At 44.2% G+C, this 26,323-nt stretch overlaps 1 protein-coding gene across 2 annotated transcripts in view; it reads right to left on the reverse strand.

Moving 5' to 3' along the window:
• Positions 1-26,323, reverse strand: part of LOC126475365 (DNA mismatch repair protein Msh3-like) — a 356,972-nt gene that overhangs the window by 107,479 nt on the left and 223,170 nt on the right. The window contains exons 13-14 of one of the 2 annotated variants that reach the window (XM_050103182.1): positions 25,827-26,051; positions 10,306-10,423 (exon numbers count right to left, since the gene is read on the reverse strand). In XM_050103182.1, coding sequence (XP_049959139.1) covers positions 10,306-10,423; positions 25,827-26,051 — 343 coding nt within the window. The remainder of the gene's footprint in view (positions 1-10,305; positions 10,424-25,826; positions 26,052-26,323) is intronic. The other variant, XM_050103183.1, reaches the window with a different exon arrangement.

The raw sequence follows: 26,323 nt of genomic DNA on the forward strand, positions 1-26,323 counted from the left end.
CAGTAACCACAGACAGGCATCCAATTCATTCTTCTTCATGCACTTGATCACGTTCCTCATTGAACAGTCTGACCCATCTTCTAACCATTGAATCACTCATAGCATTTTGTCCGTAAACCTTGCAGATTTGCTGATGAATTTCCTTTGATTTAACTTTCTTTGCAGTTAGAAAACAAATCTAGAAAACAAATCACCGATCTGATTTCACATGTGGTGGCATTTTCAATTGCGGCTGACATTATAAAGAAGCGCTATAAAGCACACGTTGGCAGCAATGATCTGAAAATGGTGTTCATGTCTTCTCCTTGAGTCAGAGTAGCTGCCGCACAAGCTCATAACTGCAATTGTAGTGCTGCCACTGATAGAAATAGAAACAGAACATACTTTGTGGTTGACCCGCATACTATGTACCCACAATAGCTGATTGTTTGTGGGATGCAAACAAAGTTTTTTTTTTTATTTTTTTATTTATTTTAGATTATGCGACTCTCTATCCAGTCTCAATAATGATAGCTGCAGCGAACAGAAAACTGTCAGTATAACTTCCAAAGAAATGTCCTCTACAAGTGATTAACTGCCACATCATTCACAACAAAGTGCCAGAGTCTGAAGTGCTCCTAAAAAGCAGTGGAGCCCACACAATACAGAAAGCTGATGAAAGACAAAAATTGATAGCAGTGAGATTTTTGAGGAAAATTTAAGTATATTTTACAAGAATAATTAACAATAAATGGAATGGAGTATTTGTTACGGCAGGCAAGAAACTGTATCCACCGAAATAGGAACTGAAACTGCAAGCAAGATCATCTGGATCAAATTCAGTAACACGGGCGGACATAAACTCATAATTGGATCCTTTTACCAAACATCAGACTCATCTCAGAATGTAAAAAAACATTTTAGAGAAAATTGCTGTTTGCTTGTAAATAAGTTTCCCCATCATACTGTTGTGGGGAATAGGGTACCGACAGTGTGATAGCAGAATAGTCACACAGCATAGAGAGAAAATTTCCATACTAGTTAGTAGTAAGCACACATATACAATCAGACAAAGATGTTACGTTGCCACAGAGCCACGGCCTTCCCCCCTTCACAATGTGGAGTGGCTTTTGTGGGATGCCGTTTGTCTGAAGTGATGTGGGTGTCATAGTCAGAAAAGAGTGCTGTCAGTGGTGCAACTAACGGTTTGCTGCCAGCAGTATTAGCAGATAAGGAAGCCGTTTCGGTGGCATCTTTAATTGTTGCTAGCTCAGCAGTGGCATTTGAAGAGGGACAGATGAAGGTAGCATTGCCTCGATTTGTTGTGTCCACTGGGGGTGTCGTGAGGCCGGTGGTGATGTAAGCTGGGGCAATGACTGTGAGTGAACTGTCTGCTGAAAAACAGGAGGTGAGCCCTGCCGTGTCAACTTCTGATGGGACAGGAGTCATGTGCATGGAAATGTGTGTGACAGTATTTGCACCCGGCTGACTGTCCATGTAGACACCAGTAATCATGAGGTCAGTATCGTGTAACGTGATGGATATGATGTCAGGCAGAAAATTGTGGAGATTCACATGCACTTGGAAATTGACTAATGGGTGCATAGGAGGTGGTGGGGTGGGGAGAGAGTGTTGTGGCGGGTCTGCTACAGTCTATGACAGTTTAAGATGGTTCATCAATACTGTTGTTTGTTTTCCAGTAATTATAATATCAAAAGTGTTTGTATTGCCTTTCAACACTCAGTACGGTCCTGCAAATGGTGGTTGTAGGGAGTATTTCATTGCATCCACACATAGTATGACATGAGAACATGTGGTCAGGTCTTTATAAATAAAAATTTCTTTTTGTCATGTAATGGGAGGATGGAGAGGCAGGGGGGGGGGGGGGGGGTGGCACACGGATGTATTGTATGTGTGCGCACACACGCAACTGCTAAGTCCTGTTCTGCAGGAACCATTTGATGGACTATGAATTCAGTAGCTAGAGAGAGGGGCTCACCTTACAATATTTTGGCGAGCGGCATGTCAATGTCATCTATATGTACTGTGTGAATGCCCAGGAGAACCCATGGCAGGGCCTCCACTCACAATTCTGAGAGGCACATGAGAGCAGCTTTCACCATACGATGTCACCGTTCCATGACGCCATTGGTAGGCAGTTGCCCTAAGTCACTGAACAGCTGGGATTCAAACTGCCAAGCCTGGTCCAAAGTTAAGGAGGCTGAGCAGCTGAATCTGGCAATCCAGCTGCTGAGGAAAGTTTTTGCCACTGTCTCTGCCAATATGTAGGAAATGGGCATGGCCTTCACTCATCACGTCATGCAATCTGTCTTGATAGAACGTAATGGTGACCAGGCAATTTGGGGAGTGGCCCTAAGCTGTCAGTGTGAATGTGCTACAACTGCCCCTTTAGAATCAGGAATTCACTAAAGAGAGGCTGTGCATGGTGGCCAGATTTCGCCTGCTGGCATGACATGCAAGTCCTGGTCCACGTGGCACACCTTTGATGATATTAGGCCAGAAAAACTGTTCTGTGATGAGGTGTACAGTAGGGCACATGTCCGGATACAAAAGGTTGTGGAGAAGGTTAAAAATTGTCCTGTGATATGGCTCTGGGACAACTGGTCATACCCATTCATTTGGAACATCAAACCAAAATGTTAGGTCACACTGGGTAGCATGCACTGTTGCAATTGGACTCCACTGTCTGGTTTGTCAAAGAAGTTGTGGAGATCAGGACCTGTAGCTTTTGCTTTTGCAATTCTATCAAAGTCCAACTGGGCAGAGGTAGCTGCAATATGGGATAGATAATCTGCCACAATATTATTATCACCTTTAATGTATTGCATGTCAGTAGTGAACTTTGGTACAAAATCTAGGTGGAGGAAACTATCGGGTGCAGAATCTGCCAACGGGTTAAAGAATGCATGTGCCAATGGGTGATGGTCTATCTATATGGTAAGAGGTCTCCCCTCTACATCATCTTGAAAGTGACAAACTTATTTATATATGGCTTGTAGTTTACAGTCAAATTTGGACCATTTTTTCTCAGTGTTGTTAACTTTGCATGAGAAAAACCTGAGTGGCTGAGTGATTCCAACAATCTCTTGCTGTGAAGCAGCCCCAATCATGTGACTGCTAGCATCAGACACACTAATTAGATGTACATCAGGTGAATCGCGGGCAAGGGTCATGGCGTGCACCAGGTGTTCTCTTGTCTTGTCAAAAGCAACCTGCATCTGTACTGTTCAATCAAGGCATCATTTACCAGATGTAGTCTTGCTGTACAATGCTTGTGTGAGTGGTAGCAAAGTCTCAGCGATGGGTGGCAATTGGTGCCTGTATAAATTTATGACCCCCAAAAATCTACGCAGCTCTTGGTAGTTGTTGGGAGGTGGAAGGAGGCATATCTGGTCAATTTTCTCAGGAGCAGGATGCAACCCAGGTGCTCTGACGTGGTGTCCGACAAAGGTTGCATGGGGTTGTAGATGTTGACACTTGTCATCATTTATCACAACCAGGAGAGGCCAGCTAATCAAGGACGTTAAGCAGGTGGTCATCATGGTCTTGCTCATTTTAAGAAAAAATTATGACATCATCTAGGTAGGCATGGCAAAAAGGCAAATTGAACAGTACACTATCAATAAATCTTTGTCATGTCTGTGCCACTTTTTTTTAGTCTGTTGGCATGTAGAGGAACTCAATGAGATCAAATGGCATTATTATCACAGTTTCTGGTGCATCTTCATCCGTCATTGGAATCTGCAGGTATCCCGTTTTGTGACCAACGATGCTGATAATTTTTCCCCTGGCCAAGAAGTGAGAAAAATTGTGCAAGTTCAGAATGGGGTAGCTGTCAATGACTGCGCAGGTGTTGAGGTAGCAGTAGTTGCCACATAGGCACTAAGTACCATTTTTTTAGGAACTAGTTAAATTGGGGAGGTCAAAGTACTTTCTGATAGCGTGTCCAAGCCAGATCATAACAGTTTGTCCACCACAGCTTTAAGTTTGTGGAGAGCTTGACGACAGAGGTGTCGGCGGTCAGGGGGAGCTCTTGTGGTTTAATGTGGTGGACTGTACCATCCAGCATGGCACAGATTGTGTATGGTCTAATGGGGGAGCATGGAGTGAGTCCAGAAAGTAGGGCATGACATGATTCACCATTGCTTTTAACGTCACATAGCATTCTCTCAGCTGCACATTCTAGTGGGGATTGTGATGCTTCATTAACTTGAGAAGTGCCCGTAGAGGCGGCGACACTGTAGTGATTAGTGTCGAGATGATGAACGTCATCAAGATGCTGTTGAGCTGCATGAAGTGATGTGGTAGCGATTGGTGTCGAGATGATTAAGGTCATCGAGATGCTGTTGAGCTGCATGAAGTGATGTGGTGGCATCCACAATTCATCTCCATATTGTTTGTTGGTAAGGCACATGACCTTATTGTCATGACATAATGAAGAATACTCAGCTGCCTTTAAGTGTAACTGGCTGAAAGGGGCTTTGCTTTCTAGCTTCAGGTCAAGTGGAGTGTCGAGTGGTGGCAGCATGACTGAGGGTATTGCACTACTGGCAAGTAGTGTATCGCTGCTCACACCATGGATCGACTGCTGGCCATCCTGTCTTAGAAGGAAGGCAGACTTTAAATCTGGCAATAGTTGGTATGACAGAAGATGTCAGCTTCCAGAACTTGTTCAACTGTCTCTGCCACCAAGAATGTCCAAGGTATGTATGTATCTGTGCCAAGGACAAGCATAATGTGTGCAGTTCCAGCAAAAGAGATTACAGTGTCATTGGCCACATGCAGTTGCAGTGGGAATGGTGACACTACAGCAGGTGCAAGAGCAGGTGATAGAGTGTTCACATCGGCCCAGTATCGACGAGGAAATATATGTGTGGATGTTTGATATTGATGAAGAGTCAGTGACCATCTGTCCACTGAAATGCTGCTTTGGTACTATTTTGTTGTGGTGTTCAGGGGTGTCTTGTAAATAAAGAACGGCCTGACATGCCATTCTCAGGTCGACATACTAGTTTGGGTAGGTGTAGGATTCTCTGCAACACTGTGCACCCTGTCCTAATCTGTTGGTAAGTGACTGTTGTCCGCTGGAGCTGTAAAAGGCACTCAGGGCGGTAGAGGCAGGGGGTTGCGTCTGACCATTGTTGGGTGGTCTGTAGCTCTGCAGAATGTCATGGCAGCTGGGCTGGAAACACACAAAAGCAGTTTTGGTGCAACTGTACTGGGGATTGAAAGCAGTTTAGTGCTGTTGGTAGTTGATCAGAATTCATTGTTGTGATAGTACCTTCATTCTATCAGCAAGTCAAAGTTTAAACTCCAGCGGTACCTCCTTATGCGTTAGTATCACTGTTTGGATGTTCTCTGGTAATTTTAAGAGCCAAAGTGTCCATAGTACGTGATTTTGTGGCAAGAGCGTTGGATCAATTAGAACTCGCAGGTGACGCCAGAGTGAAGACAGCATTCTGTTGGCCAAAGTAGTCTCATTGATGATGAGATGTAGCTGCTGCTCAGGCGTGCATGTTAAGTCATTATAGCAGTAGTGTCTTGGCAGTTTTGTATTTTTGAGAAGCCAGAACATCCAAAAGCAAGATTCTAATAAGGTCTACATTGACTCTGAGATGGTTAAGAAGTGAGGCGAACTTCTCCCCAATGATGCCACTGGTTGACATCAAGCACTTGCTGAGGCAAACCATATCATGGTAGAATCCATGTGGAACAACAATAGTTTCAGATAGTGGTGGATGGTATGATGGCTGTCAATGGTTTGATTGCAAGCACCACTATGAGGTGGGCGTGACACAGCACCATATACACAGGAAGCATGGGGAGTGTCAGTGCAGGAGATGGGCAGGAAAAGTGGCTCGATGTAGGGTGAGATGTGATGAGGAGGGTCAAGTCATGGCACAGGTGGAATTGGCATCACACAGCGATGTGTGCAGAGCTCGGGTGGATGTCTGAAGAACGGACGCGCATGTGAGTGAAGAAAGGTATAGCGCAGGCCATTGTTGTCCAACCATAACAGTGCTGTGGGAGGTGACCGTACGGTTCAGGTCATTAATGACAGCATCATAACACTCAAAATCATTAGCACTGGAACATGTGATTTTTTGACCTGTGCGAAAGTTAAAGGCACTTAGATTAACATTTCTTACAGAGGAGAGTGGCCATTGTTTATTCCGACTCTCTGCTGCACTTTTGTCTGAAATAGCAGGAATAAATTCACTCAGTGTGAACTCTGGATTATGGCACAGTTTGCTGCTTGGCATCAGCAGTGATGCGAGGTTGGTCTGAAGATGTGGCAGACAATGAAAGCATTGTTGCTCTGTTGTCCAGCGCTGTAGTATAATCCAAGCCTTGGCTGATCTTTATCAATTCTACACATGGAATGTTCATGGAATTCAAGAGCACTTGGTGAGGGAGAGATGTTGTCAACATTGTCAAAGAAACAGTGAGGCTGTACCCAGAATGAGATTTTCACTCTGCAGCGGAGAGTGCACTGATATGAAACTTCCTGGCAGATTAAAACTGTGTGCCGGACCGAGACTCGAACTCGCGACCTTTGCCTTTCGCAGGCAAGTGCTCTACCAACTGAGCTACCCAAGCACGACTCACGCCCCATCCTCACAACTTTACTTCTGTCAGTACCTCGGCTCCTACCTTCCAAACTTTACAGAAGCTCTCCTGCGAACCTTGCAGAACTAGCACTTCTGATAGAAAGAATAGTGTGGAAACATGGCTCAGCCACAGCCCGGGGGATGTTTCCAGAATGAGATTTTCGCTCTGCAGTGGAGTGTGCACTGATATGAAACTTTGCATGAGAGCTTCTGTAAAGTTTGGAAGGTAGGAGACGAGGTACTGGCAGAAGTAAGGTTGTGAGGATGGGGCATGAGTCATGCTTGGGTAGCTCAGTTGGTAGAGCACTTGCCCACAAAAGGCAAAGGTCCCGAGTTCGAGTCTCAGTCCGGCACACAGTTTTAATCTGCCAGGTAAGTTTCGAGGCTCCACCATTCGTAATGGCAGCATACTCAATGGCGTAAGTGGCACAACAGAGTTTTTACTTAACAGCAAAATCATGGCACAACATGGAAAATCGTGGTCACCACTGTGGGGAATCACCAGCAGTGTGATAGCAGAAAAGTGACACAGCATAGAGCAACAATTTCCACACTATTTATTAGTAAGCAAAAATACATAATACGTGTAAACTTTATGAGCATACAGAGCATACCAATTCTTACTGCAGAAATCCTCATTTACAGAGACAGAGATGTTACACAACCACACTTTCATAAAAAAAGAGACTTTAGCAATCCAACAATATGTTGGGTGGTGAGTGAGACAAAATATTCTGTGAAACATAACTAAATTCTTTCTCCAAAAACTACCTAGAATGTACAGTTCAGAAACTAAGTCATAATGGAAAATACTGGATCTAATGGTCTCAAACAGACCTGACCTCCTTGAGGTTGTCCACAAAGGAACTGGCACCAGTGGTCATGACACAGTTGCAGCAACAATCATTACCAAAATACAAAGGGGAAGTTTTGGAGAGGAGCACAAAGAAGAACTGTGGCTCACATTTAGAAGAATAGTTGACCATGTACTTGATGGATATACACCTAGCAGAATGGTTTGTTGCGAGAGAAATCCACCATGGTAAACAGTCACTGTAAAGAGACTTCTAAAGAAACACAGATTGCTAGGTAATAGTGCAGAACACAGCATAGAGCTACAGATAATGAGATGGTTAATGAAATGCATTTGGCTGCCTACAGGAAAATGTGTGAAGCCATCAATGATTACCATAGTGAGAATACTGTCAAAAGTTCTCTCACTAAACACAAAGAAATTCTAGTTATATTTAAAGGCTGATGTCCAGACACTGATAGATATGGCAGCAACTGAAATTGAGGGTGGTATAGCAGAAATACAAATGCTGAACTCTATTTTCAAATGTTCTTTTACAAAGGAAAATCCAAGGGTGTCACCCCAATTTAATTCTTGCACCACTGCAAAGATAAGTGATATAGATATAACTGTCAGTGGTGTTGAAAAACAGTTGAAAGTCACAAAAATTCAATTATGTACAAGAGCCCACACTAATTCCTATCAGCTTCTATAGTGAATCAGTCCTCTTTTAACCACAACTGACCACAGATCCTTCACACAAAAAACTCTGCCCACCTATGACATGGGTAGCAGATGTGATCAACAAAACTACTGTGCAATGTCTCTGACATCCAATTTTCATAAAATCGCAGAACATCTTCTGGTTTCAAATATAATGATGTATCTCCGACACAATGACTTCCTTCGTGCTAACCGGGATGGATTCTGAAAACACTGATCATGTGAAATGCACTCCAACTTTTCCCATTTGACATCCTGAAAGCCTTGGATCCAGGCAGTCAGGAAGCTGCATTATCTCTTGATTTCCAAAAAGTATTTGATGAGGTTTTCTTGGTAGGGAAGACACAGCGTGTTATCATGGATGGGGAGTCACTTGCAAATGTGGACGTAATATCATGTGTATCTCTATGAAATGTGTTGGAACACTTGTTGCTCATGTCGTATATTAATGGCCAAGAAAATTTTTAATAGTAATAGTCTTTTTGCAGATGATACAGTTATATATAATGAAGTACTGTCTGGGAAAAAGCTGCACAAATATTCAGTCAGATCTTGATCTTGCCTTAAATGTTCGGATAGGCAAAATTGCACACTCCACAAAAAAAAAAAAAAAAAAAAAAAGGATCCCATGACTACAGTATCGAGTCATAATTGGAATCAGTCAATTACCTTTGTTTAACTATTCGTAAAGGCACAAAATGGAATGGTCACATAGATTGAGTTGAAGATCAAGCAGGTGGCAGACTGCGGTTAACTGATAGACTACCAGGGAAATGCAGCCAGTCTATAAATGAGATTGCTTACAAATCACTCATATGTCCCAGACTAAACTACACAGTATACCAGGAGGAAAGGTCAATATTCAAGGATAAGACAGGAAAGATCATTCACAGCAAAAAAGTCTAGTAAACATGGAGTCTAAAATGCATACATTAATAGCTACGAGTACTTCTTGATCTTCAATACTGTGAAGCAAATCTCTTTTACTGCAAGCTCTCTGCTTTGCATATTTTAGGATGACACAGTGTGGACAAGAACAATAAAAAATTGTCTGGTAAATATGGGCTCAAATATACATGGCTTATGAGCTATGAGCACTAGTGTGGTAGGACATGTGTTATCATACTAGTGAGAGTGAACAAGTTCTCATGTTTCTTAATGTATGCCAGTGTTTACAGAACTTTTTTCCTTGTTTTGTTTGATCCACCACCTCTCAAAATACAGAAAGCCAAGAGGTTGTAGTAGAAGAGATTTGTTTCATAGTATCAAAGACGAAGAAGTGATCACAGCTCTTAAGGTATGCATTTTAGTGCCCATGTTTACTAAACTTTTTGCTTCACTTGATCATTCCTGTCATCTCTCTGAATATTGATCATTCCTCCTGGGCCATCTTGCTTGCCTCAAATGTATGTGATCTGTATCAAATATAAGTCAAGGGGATATTGATCATATATTGAAAAGGGCAGCAGAAATGGTCAAATGTTTGTTTGACCCATGGGAGAGTGTCACAAAGATACTGAAGAAACCAAACCAGCATACACTTGAAGATAGATGTAAACTATTCTGAGAAAGCCTAATTACAAAGTTTCAAGAACCAGTTTTAAATGATGAATCTAGGAACATACCAGTGCCACAACACCGTAAGTATGGTTCCCTTGAGGGTTGAGAGGAAAAAATTATATTAATTACAGTGCAAGCACAGGCATTTAAACAGTCATTCTTCCCATACTCCATAGGTGAATGGAACAGGAAGTAGCATTAAAAATTGGTACAATGGAAAGTACCCTCCTCCATGCACTTCACACTGACTTGCAGAATATGGATGTAGATGCAGATGGATGGAAGGACTGAGAAATGACAGTTTGTATATGTCTGTATGTACCCTAATCTCTGTTATCACCTTCCCACAGTCCCTAAACAAGGTATACAATGCAGTAGAACTATTTCATAAGAGGCACTGCACTTTACCAGAGTGCTCCTAGTATGAAAGGCCACAAGCAGCTTCTCCAGGTGGTGAAAAAAAGCACTGAATAAGTGAGACCTCCCTGCAGGGAATGTATTTCAAATTAAAGCCTTTTTGTTTTGAAACTATCTCACAAGTAAGACCTCATTTAGTTACAATTATAATCTATAATTTTAAACACTTATGCTGGCTTACAGGATGCATAAGTACTGTACCTTTAGATAAGAATCATTTGGAATAAAATGTCCAGATTCTTCCATAATTCTTGATAGAACAGGATGTCGTCCATTCTTAATATGAATTTCTGATTCTACTGATTCAATCAGCTTTGGCCTACAGAACAAGAGTACAATATTAATAAACAGCTTAATCTACTTCTGTAACTAAATCTTAAATTTGAGTTAAATGAAACATTCCATTAATCTAAATGCTGTAGGAAAGCTCTTTTAGAATGTAAATACAAATTACAAGAGACCACTCAAATAAAAGCAGAAGGGTTGTTGATATGTACACACAAAAGAAGGAAAACTTGCTAGCTTTCAGAATTATTCTTTGATGAGCTAGAGTAAACTCACTCTCTCTCTCTCTCTCTCTCTCTCTCTCTCTCTCTCTCTCTCTCTCTCTCTGTCCATAGTGTCAGCAGGACTAACAGTGTAAATGCTATTTTTCAGCAGGCAGACTCGTTGGTTGTGATGTGGATGGTGGTGGGTGGGGTGGGTGGCAGGAGAAGAATGCAGAAGGCCAGGAGAGGGACTGGGGGTGAGTGTATATTAGCTTGGAGGGAGGTGGCTGGTTTGTTGTCTAGGAATGTGCCAGGTATATGGACCAGTGCAACTGTAGTGGCCAGCAGGAAGTGGCACATGCTGAAGGCGATGTGGGGACATGGGTTAGGAGGAAGAGGAGGAAGTGACACGACACAGAATGGGAAACTGTTATGTGGAGGATGCGGGGACAGTGGGTTACCTGACATTGAGGCCAGGATGGCTGAAGGAGTGGAGAATAACTCCCATCTGCATAGTTCAGAGAAGCTGGTTGTTGAGAGAAGAATCCAGATGGCTTGGCCTGTGAAGCAGCCATTGAAACTGAGCATGTTGTGCTCAGCTGCAAGTTATACCACCGTGTCATCAGCCTCATTCTTGGTAACAGTTTGACAGTGGCCATCCATCCTGGTGGACGGCTGGCTGGTATTTATAACAATGTAAAATGCGGTGCAGAGCTTAAAGCAGAGTTGCTATATCACATGACTCAGTTCACAAGTGGTGTGGTCTCTGATGGGGTAGGATAAGCCTGTAACAGCTCTGGAGCAGAAGATAATGGGTGGGCAGATTGGACAGGTCTTGCACTTTGGTCTGCCACAGGGGTATGATACTAGGTGACAAGGGTGGGTGCTCCTTCATAGCTGATTCTTGGGTGCAGTGCAAGCATTGGGACCATGTGAGGATACAATACAGAATATATGTTTGTGGACTATGAGGAGCACTTCCTATCTGGGAAGGCCTTACTGCAGCTTTCAGCATACTCAGCAAGGGAGTTCTTGAACTCAAGACCTTTGCCTTTCAAGGGCAAGTGCTCTACCATCTGAGCTACTCAAGCACAACTCATGACTCGTCCTCACAGGTCCTGATTTCGAGTCTCAGTCCTGCCTACAGTTTTATTCTACCAGGAAGTTTCATGTCAGCGCACACTCCATTGCAGAGTGAAAATCTCATTCTGGAAACATCCCCCAGGCTGTGGCTAAGCCATGTCTCTGCAATATCCTTTCTTCCAGGCGTGCTCAAAGGTTCACAGAATAGCTTTTGTGAAGTTGGAAGGTAGGAGATGAGGTACTGGCAGAACTGAAGCTGTGAGGACAGGTCATGAATTGTGTTTGGGTAGCTCAGATGGTAGAGCATTTGCCTGCGAAAGGCAAAGGTCCCAAGTTCGAGTCTCAGTCTGGCGCACAGTTTTAATCTGCCAGGAAGTTTCATATTAGCGCACACTCTGCTGCAGAGTGAAAATCTCATTATGGGTGTTCTTGTCACTGCAGATACCCCATCCACAGGTGGCTATGCTGTATGAGAGGGATGGCAGCTGTCAAAACCAGGTACTGTTGGTGGTTATGTGTTTTAATGTGGGTAGGAGTGTGGATGGAATCATCACAGAAGTGGAGGTAATGTCCAGGACGGTGGCATGCTGGGTAGAGGAGAACTAAGTGAAGCAGATTAGTGAAAAGGTGTTGAGATTGTGAAGGACAGTGGATAGGGTCAGACTCCAGATCACCAAGATATGATCAATGAATCTGAACCAGATTAGGGGTTGGGAGGCTAGGAAGATTTCGTCTGAAGGTGAAACCTTCCTGGACATTGACCTCAACTTCTCTGATGGCTCCACCCACACCTCTGACCACATTAAAACCATTAACCACCAACATTACTGCATTTCAATAGCTGTCGCTCCTTCAACACCAAAAAATCCCTCCCATGTAGCCTAGCCATCCATGGATGACATATCTGCAGTGATGAGAACTCCCTTGTCCTGTATGCTGAAGGCCTCTCGAAGGTCTTCACAGACAGGGATACCCTCCCAAACCTAGTCCACAAACAGATTTCCCTTGCCATATCCTCACACATGTCCAATCCTCCCACAAGTCCCAAGTACCAGTTACAAACGAGTGCACCTTTATCACACAATATCACCCTGGACTGGAACAAAAAAATTGTATTCTTCGTCAGGATTCTGATAATCTCTCCTCCTCTCGTCCCAAAGTGAGAGAGAACCTGCCCAAGATCCTTTCACTGCTCCTAAAGTGGCATTCTGCCATCCACCCAACCTATGCCCCACTGCACCCTCCCAATTCACTTCCCTACATCACATTCAGCATGTGCTGCTTCCCACCATCTGCTACAACCGTGCCAGCCCATATATCCGCATCCCTCCTTCCCACATTACTAGTTGGCGAACTGGCAGCATCCGTTAGAATCGCTAGTCATCCACTCCCAGTCCCTCTTCCTACCTCCCACCTCCCTCTTCCTCTACCCACTCCACCTGATGCTATTCCCACCAGAACCATTCTACTTGCCAAAAAGTAGCATTGGCACTGTTAGTCCAGCTGGCACTATGTTAGGGCATAGGCATTTACACGCATTTGTGTGTGTGTGTGTGTGTGTGTGTGTGTGTGTGTGTGTGTGTTGTAAAGGATGAGCCAGACAATAAGGGATTTTACTTTATTATATGAGCACCCAAACGGTAACTTCATTACTCCATTACGGCCAAGCCACGGCCGGCAGTGTTAGCTGCCTGTAAATTCTTTCGTCCCACGGTCTAGTAACAGGAAGTCAGCACCGAGAAAGGGCACCTTGTTCACGCGCCTCTCTCGCGTGCTGACGAGGTAACGCCGTCCCAGGCGTCGCTTAGCAGGCAACGCTCTGGAAAGTTCCATGCCGCCCGCACGGTTTGCTCGGTCCTGACCAATCAGGGTGGAGGAAGCCGCGTGGTGCGTCGAACATACCCGGCCGCCCGTCACCGGGCCCGCGCTCTTGTATTCTTGCTCTCCCGCGAGTCGGATGCGCGCCCTGTAGCATTGATCATCTCCCGCTTCTCCCGGTGCTGCGGCACTGTGGACTTAGTTTTGGCAGACAACCACTTTCGGTAGCTTCGCGAACAATGTTCGCCAAATTGCAAGCTCTGGCTCACCCTCACCTCCCTAGGCCTATGTAGCCCCTTTCATCATGCTTTAGCCAATAAATGGCCTTTCTCTAAAAATTACACTATTATTCCATAACGCCCACCGCCTGCCCATACCAGCCATCCTGTACAATTGGTGTCAGAAGTTTGGATACGTTCCCGTAGTGACTTTGTCGCTACACTAAATTTTTCCCGGCAAAACGCCGTACACTTCGCGCATGGAATGCGCCAACCGGCCGCCACGTTTGCTGTACGTGGGCCGTGGCTGCGCCACTAAACACGCACAGGGCGCGTGCTGCAGCGAGGCAGCCCACGCTAGTCAGCCACGTGAGCCGGACGCCGCCGCGGTGCCCGCTGCCTGAGTTCGAGGGGCCTGCGCTGCGCTGCCCGACCGGCCGGGCCGCCGTCATCCGCCGCCGTCATCCGCCACGCCGCCGCCGCCCGCCGCTGTCACCGACGCGCCAGGGGCTGCCGCCATCGCCGACCGGCCGAGCCAGCGCCGTCCGCCGCCAACATATCTGCCGCCGCCCGAGGGTCCGGACACCGCCGCCGCCGCCCGCTACCGCCCGCCGACCACCGACCACCGCCGCCGCAGTCACTGCACCGCGCCGTCGCCGCCACCAATGCGTCGCACCGCCGCCATCACCATGTAAGTCGCCGCGATGCTTACAACTATAGCTTCGACGATCTTCCGCCGCTGGATTGAGAATCTTTGTGGCCGTCCTTTTTTTGTAACAATCATTACTTTTTTCTGGTCACTAGCGTCCCATAAAATTGTAAACATGCCGATGGGAACACGAGCGACGGAACGGGATACCCCCGTAGAGGCATCTGCCTCGCAAGACCCGCTCGAGGCCATACATGCACAAATGCGCCAGTTATTCGCACAAAATCAGGAGCTACTTGAGCAAAACCGCGTCTTGAAACAGACGCTGGAAGCTAGTGCGCGAACTTCCATACCTGTGGCTAGCTCCACCCCTGTAACAAATGCTCAAACAGAGGCAACTAACACTAATTCTGTCTCTAATACAAACGCCACAATTTCTGCTAACATGGCGACTGTAAGCAATTTTCCTGCGGCTGATTTCATTCCCACCTTTTCTGGGAAGTCCCACGAAAATGTAGCTATGTTCTTACAAAATATTCGTGATGTGGGTCGCACGTGTGCCTGGCCGGATGATCTATTGGTCAATGTAGCCAGACTCAAGTTGACAGGGGAAGCCCGAATGTTCATAGAAACAGAGGACGAATTGCGTGACACGCACGAATTTGAAGTATTGGCCCGCGGATTGACTACGCGTTATTCCGATACCAGAGGTACCGCATATTACAGAGATCAATTATCAACCCTTAGGCAGAAGCCTAATGAGGATTTTGATGCCTTTGCAGATCGCATACGAGCAGTATCTTGTCGTACCTACAATCTAGGTGAAAATGCCAGTGAAAACAGAATTTTGCGTTCAGAAGCCGAAGCGCGTGCAATTGATGCATTTGTCCGCGGTATTGACCCCCGCATCGGAGGAGAAGTCAAAGCAGCCTCCCCCACTTCTCTGTTTGAAGCTGTTCGTTTGGCAATGCTTCGCGAAGAGGTGTTGCGTTTTTGCGCTGCCGCCCCGCGCCCATCGGACCCAGTACCGGTCCCAGCAAAAGAAGTATTTTGTCAGCGTTGTGGGAAGCCCAACCATACGGCAATGTGCTGTCGCGCGCCGTATTGCACTATTTGCCAGACAGTAGGTCATGCTAATAATGTTTGCTCCATAAAGTCACCATTTTCAAATCAGATGCGCGGCCACCGCCGCAACGCGGGGTCGAATCAGGGAAACGCTTGGGGGGCAGGTTCCGCCACCCACCCGCGCCCCCGACAAAAATAATACACCCGGTTAGGACCGAAAAATGTAAAGAGGTGGAACACGTTAGTCTATTTGGCGTACTCGGGAACAAATCAGTTAGAATTTTAGTTGATACTGGTGCTCAAGTTAGTGTATTGTTTGTGGAGAAAAATGATCGAAGGGTGTTACAGCCACCCCGGTACAATATCAGTGGCCTTGGAGAGGAAGTAATTGTCCCTGCAGGTTCGTGTGTGGTGAATCTGCAAATAGACGGTGGTAAATACAGTCAGAGGATGGAGGTAGTGAGGCTAAAGAAGGGTGAATTTGACATCATACTAGGGAATGACTTCCTGCACCGTTATCAGGGGATAGTGGATTATCGAACGCGAACTGTGCAGTTCGGCGAAGCAATTCACCGATTTGGCAGTGCGCACCCCCGTCAGACGCGAGGGAGCTGCGAAAGGCGCCGTTCACAGTCTCCCATAAAACCGCAGATGTGGGCGATAAAAACCACTAACCCTGTGAGGATAAAAGGCGGAAGTGGAAAGATTCTCTGGATAGATGTCAAAAATCAAGAACAGCCTAATACCGACATTCTGGTTGACCCGCTCACCCAGAATGATGTTTTAGATCGTCAGTCAGTACATATAAAGAGAAGTATCTGCCGACCGGAAAGGAGACAGAAGGGTTTTGCGATGCCAGTAAGTACAGATAATTTTGGTGTAGAAGATGTTGTGATACCGAAGGGTACTACTGTTGCCAGTGGTCAGGAAATTTTTGAGGAAATAAGAGGAGCTGAGAAGCAGCGAAATAAAGATAAGAAAGGAAGGAAAGGAAAGAAATGTTCAGTTAGAGAAGTGCGATATGTCGCGTCGACGTTAAGGAGTCAGTTAGTAGAGAAGTTAGGCCATTTAAACAGTGAGGAGAAAAGGATGTTGCAGCCGGTATTAGAGGAATTTTTGTGGTTGTTTGAAGAGAGGCAGTTTCTACCGGCTACGGATTTGGTTCAGCACGAAATTCCGACCGGAGAAGCTCGGCCAATTGCACAAAAACCTTACCGTATACCATATCATTTGCAGTCTGTAGTTGAAGATACGATTCAGCAGCAATTAGCAGCAGGAATCATACAACCCTCCTCGAGTGCGTGGGCGTCCCCCGTGGTCGTTGTGCCAAAGAAATCAGTAAATGGGGAGAAAGCCTATCGCCTATGTGTCGATATGCGGGCAGTAAATCGGGTAACGACACCAGACACATATCCGTTACCGCGCATTGATGAAACATTGGACCGACTGGGCAACTGTAAGTATTTTACCACCCTTGATTTGCGTTCTGGGTACCATCAGATCCCTGTTGCACCCCAGGACCGCCATAAAACTGCTTTTGTTGTACCTACAGGATTGTATGAATTTGTAAGGATGCCATTTGGATTGAGAAACGCCCCTGCCACTTTTCAAAGATTTGCAGACTTGCTGCTGCGTGGGTTGAAACCTACAACCTGCTTGGTGTATTTAGATGACATTATTATTTTTTCTAAAACGATAAAAGAACATGCAGAAAGACTGAGGGATGTCTTGCAAAGGTTAAAAGGAGCTCATTTGAGTGTAAAATTAGAAAAGTGTGCTTTCGCCCAGTCACAAGTACAATATTTAGGTCATATAATAAGTGGAGAAGGTGTCAAACCGGACCCCCGTTTGACCACCGCAGTAAAGGAATTCCCAACACCGACAAATGTCAAAGAACTACAGTCATTTTTAGGCCTTGCAAACTACTACAGACGTTTCGTGAATAATTATGCCACCCTTGCTAAGCCCCTGACTAATTTATTGAAAAAAGGAGTTAGTTTTATTTGGACCAAAGAATGTGATAAAGCTATGCAACAAATTCAACATGTTTTAACTAGAGCCCCTGTACTAGCGTACCCGGATTTTGAAAAACCATTCATACTGTCAGTGGACGCCTCAGATTATGCTGTAGGAGCCATCCTGTCACAAGAGATAGATGGCGAAGAACGACCAATTGGTTATGCGTCTCGACAGCTTAATAAAGCAGAGTCAAATTACAGCACAACTGAGAAGGAACTACTAGCACTCATGTTTGGTGTAACTTATTTCCGATGTTATTTGTATGGGAGAAAATTCACTGTCATCACTGATCACGCCGCGTTACAGTGGATGTTGAGCTTAAAAGACCCTAGTAGTAGGCTAGCTCGTTGGGCTTTGAAATTGAGCGAATTTGAGTATGAGGTGAAACACAAACCGGGCAAGTTACATCAGAACGCCGACGCATTAAGCCGAAAGGTCAGAGTGATCGTAGCTAATGACGTTTCTATTGAAGAATTAAGGGAGGCACAGCAAAGAGACGTCGAATGTCAGAAGTATGTGGCTTTGCCTGAATTTTCCGTTGAAGATGGAATTTTATATCGAAAGACCCACTTGGGCAAACAGGCAGTAATCCCGAAAGAATTACGTTCCAAGATTATCGCACAGTGTCACGATAGCCTGCAGGCATGTCATAACGGCCTTCGCGCCACAAACTGCCGAATAGCCGCCCGTTATTTCTGGGCAGGAAGGCGGAAAGACGTGCAAAAGTATATACAAAATTGTCTACCTTGTGTTAAGAGGTCCTTACCACCTCGAACGAAAGTGCCTTTACAGCAGGTACCAGAAGCCACTTATCCCTGGGCAGTAGTAGCAGCAGATATTGTCGGTCCTTTCCCTGTGAGCCCCCAAAATAATCGGTATATTCTGTCCCTTATAGATCATTTCTCTAGGTTCTTGATTCTCATTCCTATACCAGATATGTCCGCTGAAACAGTAGCGCGTGCTTTTGTCACCCATTTGGTGTTACCATACGGAAGCCCTGAAGCTGTACTCACAGACCAGGGTACGAATTTCATGTCTGCGGTATTTACCGAAGTTTGTCGGTTATTGCGAATTAAAAAGTGGCGAACGACACCGTTCCACCCAAAAGCAAACGGTCGCCTGGAACGAGTCCACCGCACCGTTATGCGCATGCTGTCTTACTATGTTAATAAACATCACTCTGACTGGGATAAGTATGTTCAATACGTTACGTCAGCTTATAACAGCCGTGTCCATGAAGCTACAGGGTACTCACCTTATGAAGCAGTATATGGCCGCCCTATGAATTCGCCTTTTGAAATTGACAAACTGCCCCCTGGAATTAAATCCAAAGATGTGAAAGGTCTAGCTCGACGTCTAAAATCCATTTGGAAAAAAGTAAGAGGGAACAATGCCCGAGCCACCGCCCAACAGCTAAAGAGAAGTAATCAAAAAGCAAAAATGCCTGGGTACAAGGTAGGAGATCTAGTTATGTTGAGCAATCCAGTAGTAAAAAAGGGAAGAACCAAAAAGTTTACACCTACTTATGAAGGACCGTACCGTATCATCCGGCTTACTTCACCAGTAAATGCGGAAATTCAGTTAGCGGAACGCACAGTGATCGTTCATTTTGACAGATTGAAACAGTATAAAGGACCCGAGCCACCCCCACCTAACAGTGAAACCGGGCCTATTACGCCAGTAGTTCCACCCAAAAAAGCAAGAAAGAAGGTAATACAACCGCCTAGACAGCAACGTAGATATGCTCTAAGGTCAAACCCCTATGATTTGCGTTCCTGAAAGTAGGTCTGGAATGGTATGCAAACAGTTGGCAAAGTCCTGCATGCAGCAAGAGAATTAATTGACGGAAAACACCGTAGTTACTATACATTTAATTAAATTGTGCATGTTAGTTATAAGTAGACATAAGAATTGGCAACTGTTGGTAACTGGTAATAGAATTTATGACGTCACATGTTAATGGAAGTGACTGAAGTTATGTGATCATTTTGTCTTGTCATTTAACGTCTCCAGTCATGTTATCGTAGCAGTCGAGAATTAAAACCACAAACATTCTTTAATCATGGAATTAAGGTGAAAGTTGTCCTTGTCAAAAGAACACGTAGAGAAAGAATCAGTTAATCTTGTATATTTCAAAGAGATTCACATTTCACTTGTTAATTTAGTGAATAGTGCACGAACACAGGTATTAAAGCTTTACCATAAAAACATGATACTAATACGCCTTCGTAATTGCCAGTAGATCAGTGACTACATGCAGCCGTCTACCTGTACTTTGAAAGACGCCCTATTACATGCATGTTTTGCAAAATGATCACACAACGATAATAACAAGAATAAATACGTCCAAGTTAAACAACAAATAGGCTACTCTAAAGTAAAAGGAGTCTTCCTGAAGTGCTATTTTATTGTTTTCGTGATGCGATGTTGAACAGACAACGAGGTAAGTTTTTTTGGTACCACGTATTTCTGTATATTAAATGCCACGGAAGGAGTGCGTAAATACCTCCACTGTGGTCTACAGCTGTTCACATGCGCCGAGTCCCGCCCCTCCCTGTCAGCTGGCGACGCGGCCCCCTCCCCTCCCCATCCACCGGCCTGCCGAGAGAGCGGCCATTGCAGTTCCCCCTTCCCCACCCACCGCCTCTGTCATTGGTGCGTGCAGCATCTGCACCTCTCCCCTCGCCCCTCCTCACCAACGAACTTTCGCCCTGCAGGCCACGTGCCTCAGCCACGCTACACATTCCTATATTCGTACGTTGCAGTTTAAACAGCAAACCTAAAGGGATGGTTATAAAAATAAAATCACCAGCTTAATATTGCCCTACAGATTTTATTAGTCTTATCTAAAGACGGGAATCTATGTGTATTGTCTATTTGAATTTTCAGTATGGAACAAAAATCGTAAGAGAGAACTTTTTCCTGGTACGCATTGTGGAAACTATCAGGATTAGAAAACATTGGAATTTCAGATCGATCTCCGGCTATGTTGTATTACCACCACGGTTAATAAACGGATCTATATGGTGTCAAGGAAGCCGGCACTTGCCGCTATATCCGTCCTGTAAACGACCGCTGAGTAGGGAACGCGTTAGCCAAGGAGTTGGATTTGGAATACCATTGCAAAATATAGTTTATATAGAAGTCTAACACCTGCCATTTACCTAAATTTTGAAGAACAGAGTGTTTAAGTAAAATAGTTGTAACCCGATAGTTTTGTGACCTCTAACGATTGAAGTTATTAGAGTCCCTTAGAAAAGAACATCCTCCATGCATAACTGTCGTGAACAACATAAGATAACTCTGGAAGGAAATTTTGTGACTGTACCGAGAGATAAACTCCACGCGTAGCAAGAGGACGGACCCAGCGTGAACGCCAGTTCTGCCGCCCAGCCAGTGAAACCTGACGCAGCCGTAGTGTCAGCTGTGCTGTCAGCAACTTACAATCTCATGAGCGCGACGCGTGTCGCACGTTAGCACCTCAAGCTGCACTGAATCTCAACACAGAAATACTTAACCATGATATAACGAACCCTTTGAATAACCTTGCGCACATTTTCAATAGTAAGGAACATACTTTGCTCCCTACACACTCTTTATATGACAAATGAACTCTAATTTTATTAAAAACCAAAGCACCGACAGGTAAGTCATATCGACGTCTTCGAGATGCAACCAGCTTCGTCGAGCCGCCAATATTGATTATATGGAAGCAGGTAAGTGAGAGAATGAACAAAAGGAACAACCAATACTCACCGGAACTATTGGTTGGGTGACTGATGATCGTCAATATTTGCAAATACAAATCAACACAGGAAACGGTTTATCGCACGTTTAATAATTTTTGGGCTGTTCATTGAAGGAGACATAAAATCATTTTTCATCAGAATCTTGTTACAGGAAGTATTAACGTGACATTACACTATTCCACAGCATTACACATAACATTGCCATGACTTAACGACAGTTTTCTTCTAGGTAAAAGTACCAAACACTATTAGTTGGTATGAAGACACAAACGAGAGCATAAAGGAATACCAAGGGATGCTTATATTCATTTTGCTACGAAATGTAACTGGAGAGTAAGGAAGTTTTGTTTGAAGGAAATAATATTTTAAACTTTTGCTTTTGTTACGATTTTGCCACCGCTTATATCACTATGACGAGTTGCCAATTACTTATGTCAAATTGCTTGTGTCTAATTGATTACGTCCAATTACTTATGTCTAATTACTTATGTCCAATTACTTATGTCCAATTGAACATGTCTAATTACTTATGTTGATGTATTATTTTTACTATTGTTCATTTTGTCCATGTCTCATTTATGCTATTATCAAATGATTAGACAGTTTTAGCTAGAGTTTGCCAGCACCAGTAATTTAGTATTTGTATCAACCTAGTGTTTCCATGTGTCGCCGTGTTACTATATTGATGAGGATAATCATTTTGTAGGATTTCAAGTATGCTAGAGTAAGTTTCCGAGTACTGCCAATTATTTGTTTAATAATAATGATGTCTTAGGTGATAAATTGTTTTGGAAGAGTAGTTTAGGATGTAACCATGCTTTATTATCATTTTTATTTGAATGTTTATCAGGAGGGACATACCACATGCCTACCCCCGTGATAGATAACGTAAACAGAGTGAATCATACCCCCAGAACGAGCAAGTTTTGGCTATATACCTGGTCTGTTGGATGAACAAGAGAACCACACCCGCAAGGGCACGTACCTTACGTGACGCGGCTGGCACCCGCGCGGTCCCTTAGCTGTCTGTGTCGTTCCTTCACTTTTCCGTTTCGCGGCATAGTCCGTTCTACCCACTTTGATCTGTCAACTTTCAACAGACACAAAACTATTCAGCCCAGACTTTGATCTTCCATCTCGGAGAAGAGTTCACGAGAACAGTGTTCCGTGCTCTCTGACGACAGCTGATCAGGCAACGTCAGACGCGAACCGCGTCTAGCCCGCAGCTAAACGCCAGTAAGCGGAAATCTCTGTTCAAAACCTTGAGCCTTCTTTGTTTTCCCGTTGTATTTTCCGAAGGAATACCGACTATTGAAGTAGTAGCATTTAACTGTACGACGTGTCCCAGGACACTGCGATACAAGCAAGGATAGACGGAGTTTTAAGCAACCAGCTGGGCCCGAGGAGGCCAGCACTACGGAGTTATAGAGACGGCGAGTTTAGTCGCAAGATGTTGAGAGGATGAAGACGATGAATTTTGTCGCGCAGTAAAGTTTTGTTTTAGGTGAGAGAAGTCGAGTTTGAAGAAGAGGAAGAAGTAAGTAGCAGCTATCTTGGAGTCGCAGCATTGTCATATACACAGTTAAGTAGGCGATAACGTCGTGTCAACGATGCGCCGTGCGCTAAACCTTCATAAAGGAAAAGTCCTTCAGAAATTACGCTCAACTTAGTTGATTCTAATTCAAATCCTTACACTTTCTGTTCCCACTATGGAAATCTCTAAATTCTCGTCGAGTTTTGTTCATCTCTCATTAGCAACAGCCTTGACATCCAACAACACAATCTACACCCCACCTGCACAAAACTGGTGTCACTTTTCTTTGTCGATTTCACTTGATATGTCCGGCAAAAATGTTAATGCATGAGGAACTTTTTCTCACACTTAGAGGGTCGGCCCAAAGAGGCACTCAACCTTCTTTGTTTACCGATATGGAATATGCAGCAAAATAATTTGATATTTGAGTGCTTCGTTTTTATATTTTCATGTTTATGTAAGAATTATGTTTGGGCTCAAATGGATTTCATAGGAACTTGGTTACGAACCAACTTACTAATGCATAATGTAATTTTAAACAGAACCTACTGTAACAACGCGTCTAGAGTGATGACACGCGTAATCCCACTTCTATTTTGTTTGTCATCGGTGAATAAACCATGTCGATTACGCATATCTATTTCCCTTTGGGGAGAGTGTAAAATACAGACAGCGCAGTAAACAGCGTCGGTAAGCTTCATCGCTCTCTCTCGCTCTTACACCTGACGCATGCTTCCTGCGCCGCGCACGTGCGCACTGCGTGCGCACTTAGCCGCCTAGGCTTCGCTTCTCAGCTGCCGCGTGCAGCTCTGACGCGGTGCTGCCCTTGGAAGTTATCTGCCGCGCGCCTTTCTGACGCAGCGCGAGATTCGGCCTTGCAGCCAGCTGCCACTCTGACGTAGGTTCCGCGCAGATCTTCCGCAAATGGTTCCTGCTGGAACACCACTTATAACCTTTTATGCCTCTACGGCTTACTCACTTAGTATTCGCGCCACTTATGTTTTTTATACCTGGGAGCTCATTCATGATTCCCTTGTCAGCTAACGTTCAAGTTTTACCTAAAAAATTAAATAATCACATCCTAACGTCAATTGATGATTTGCTAAAACATGAAAAAGGACAAATTTCTTACGTTCGCCTGTTGGCACACTTAAATGAATGGCAAACAGTCGCAAATTAAACCAAACAAAAAAAGAGAAAACAAGAACCTATCAGGCATGTGCCCTCCCTTAGTTTTAAGAGTGCAATTCTAATATTGGAGAAACTAGTGTAGTGTAGTGAAGTGTTCCCTTAGTAATAACTCCCATTTCAACTGTGTTTTGAAACGTGTGAATCTCCCCTCATACTCCCCCTGCGCTGAGTTGCAGTGCACGGACCTGGCCACGGCCACGCCCCCTTCCCGCCGACAGCCTGCGCGCTGCCCGCTGAGGACAACACACCACACCGCCTCGCCCCAGGCGCCCCAGCCGTGACTCATCAGTGGTGATGTGTTTAAATTTTCAACTTATTCTAACAAAAGCAAAAAAAAAAAAAAGACATTTTTACCTCAACTTAACAACAAGAACACTTGACATGTTTATCTAATTCACACTGCTAGGTTTTGTTCTAATTTTGTTTTGATGTTTTATGATGTTTTGATGTTTTATGATGTTTTGATGTTTTATGATGATTATTGTATACACACAATATTGTTGACATGTGTAAGCTCCCTTGCGACCCTTAGGAGGTCTTTAGAGTCTCTATACCCTCCCATAGATTAAGACCCCTGCCGTCTTCCGTGAGAGCCAATGTTCACTTTCTTTTGCAAGATAAATTTAAATTTGTTTACATTCAAATAATAATTACATTGAGCGAATTCACGTACGTTCTCCGCTCCCACGGAAGGGGGAGGAATGTAAAGGATGAGCCAGACAATAAGGGATTTTACTTTATTATATGAGCACCCAAACGGTAACTTCATTACTCCATTACGGCCAAGCCACGGCCGGCAGTGTTAGCTGCCTGTAAATTCTTTCGTCCCACGGTCTAGTAACAGGAAGTCAGCACCGAGAAAGGGCACCTTGTTCACGCGCCTCTCTCGCGTGCTGACGAGGTAACGCCGTCCCAGGCGTCGCTTAGCAGGCAACGCTCTGGAAAGTTCCATGCCGCCCGCACGGTTTGCTCGGTCCTGACCAATCAGGGTGGAGGAAGCCGCGTGGTGCGTCGAACATACCCGGCCGCCCGTCGCCGGGCCCGCGCTCTTGTATTCTTGCTCTCCCGCGAGTCGGATGCGCGCCCTGTAGCATTGATCATCTCCCGCTTCTCCCGGTGCTGCGGCACTGTGGACTTAGTTTTGGCAGACAACCACTTTCGGTAGCTTCGCGAACAATGTTCGCCAAATTGCAAGCTCTGGCTCACCCTCACCTCCCTAGGCCTATGTAGCCCCTTTCATCATGCTTTAGCCAATAAATGGCCTTTCTCTAAAAATTACACTATTATTCCATAACGCCCACCGCCTGCCCATACCAGCCATCCTGTACAGTGTGTGTGTGTGTGTGTGTGTGTTTTTTTTACTCTAGCTCATCAGAAGTTAACTATGAAAGCTAGCAAGTTCTCTTCTTTTTGTGTGTGGCTGTCGACAATTAAACACAACTGCTTTTCTGTGAGTGATCTCCTTCAATCCAAAAATATTTTATTAATCTAAAATATTGTTTTTAAATACATTCAGAATACTGAAACAGTGTATCTCCAGGGCAATGAAAAATTTCCAGCAACTGTCTTTTCAAATTTACTGATCTCATCCATGACCCCGTTGTGTATGTGACACACTATTTTGAAATTGATTTGTTAAAGATTCTATAAATAAAGCTGACATCATTTTATGAATAGAAAACTATCGCATCATAATTACATACAAGCAATGTAAGTTGGGCTGGATCTGTATGGAATAACTTTATCTGACTGAACAATGGAGGAAAAAATTTTCACTATTCTCTTCTGTTACCAATAAATGTTCAATTAATTAATGATGAACACACATTTCTAAATTTTTGCTAGTATACCTTCTTTTGGTAATGTTGAACAATGATAAACTCAATTGTAGGTCTCATTGATACTTAACTGCAGTAATCACTGAGCTTGGCAGCTTCTGAAAATGATAACAATACATCTAAGGCTGCAAGATTTTTAACAGATTTTTTATGTCTTATGTAATCTTTGTTAAACTGGTCCACCACATTTCTCCAAGCTTCTTCACAATCAGCTTCTACTTTTTCACGTAGCTGACACAACTGCTTCAAAATCGATATAACTTGTGGGGAACGGTACCGTCGATAGGTCTTTGTCCTACAAAAAAATATTAATTGATTACATTAAAAGTTCCAGAATGTTATATATTAAAATGACTTGAATAACTGGGCAATAATGCAAAATTAACATACTGAATATAGTTGGCACTTTTTAACACTTGTTTGATTTCTAGTTTATTGATTCATCAAAAAATATTTACCTACTTTTTAATAACTGAAACATTTATCACATTAACAATAAGATCAACTTTAACTTTCCATACAGCATGAGCCAAAAATATGAGCACGAGGTGATACAAATACTAGCTT

This window comes from Schistocerca serialis, chromosome 4, assembly GCF_023864345.2.
Source record: "Schistocerca serialis cubense isolate TAMUIC-IGC-003099 chromosome 4, iqSchSeri2.2, whole genome shotgun sequence".
Classification (NCBI taxonomy): domain Eukaryota; kingdom Metazoa; phylum Arthropoda; class Insecta; order Orthoptera; family Acrididae; genus Schistocerca; species Schistocerca serialis.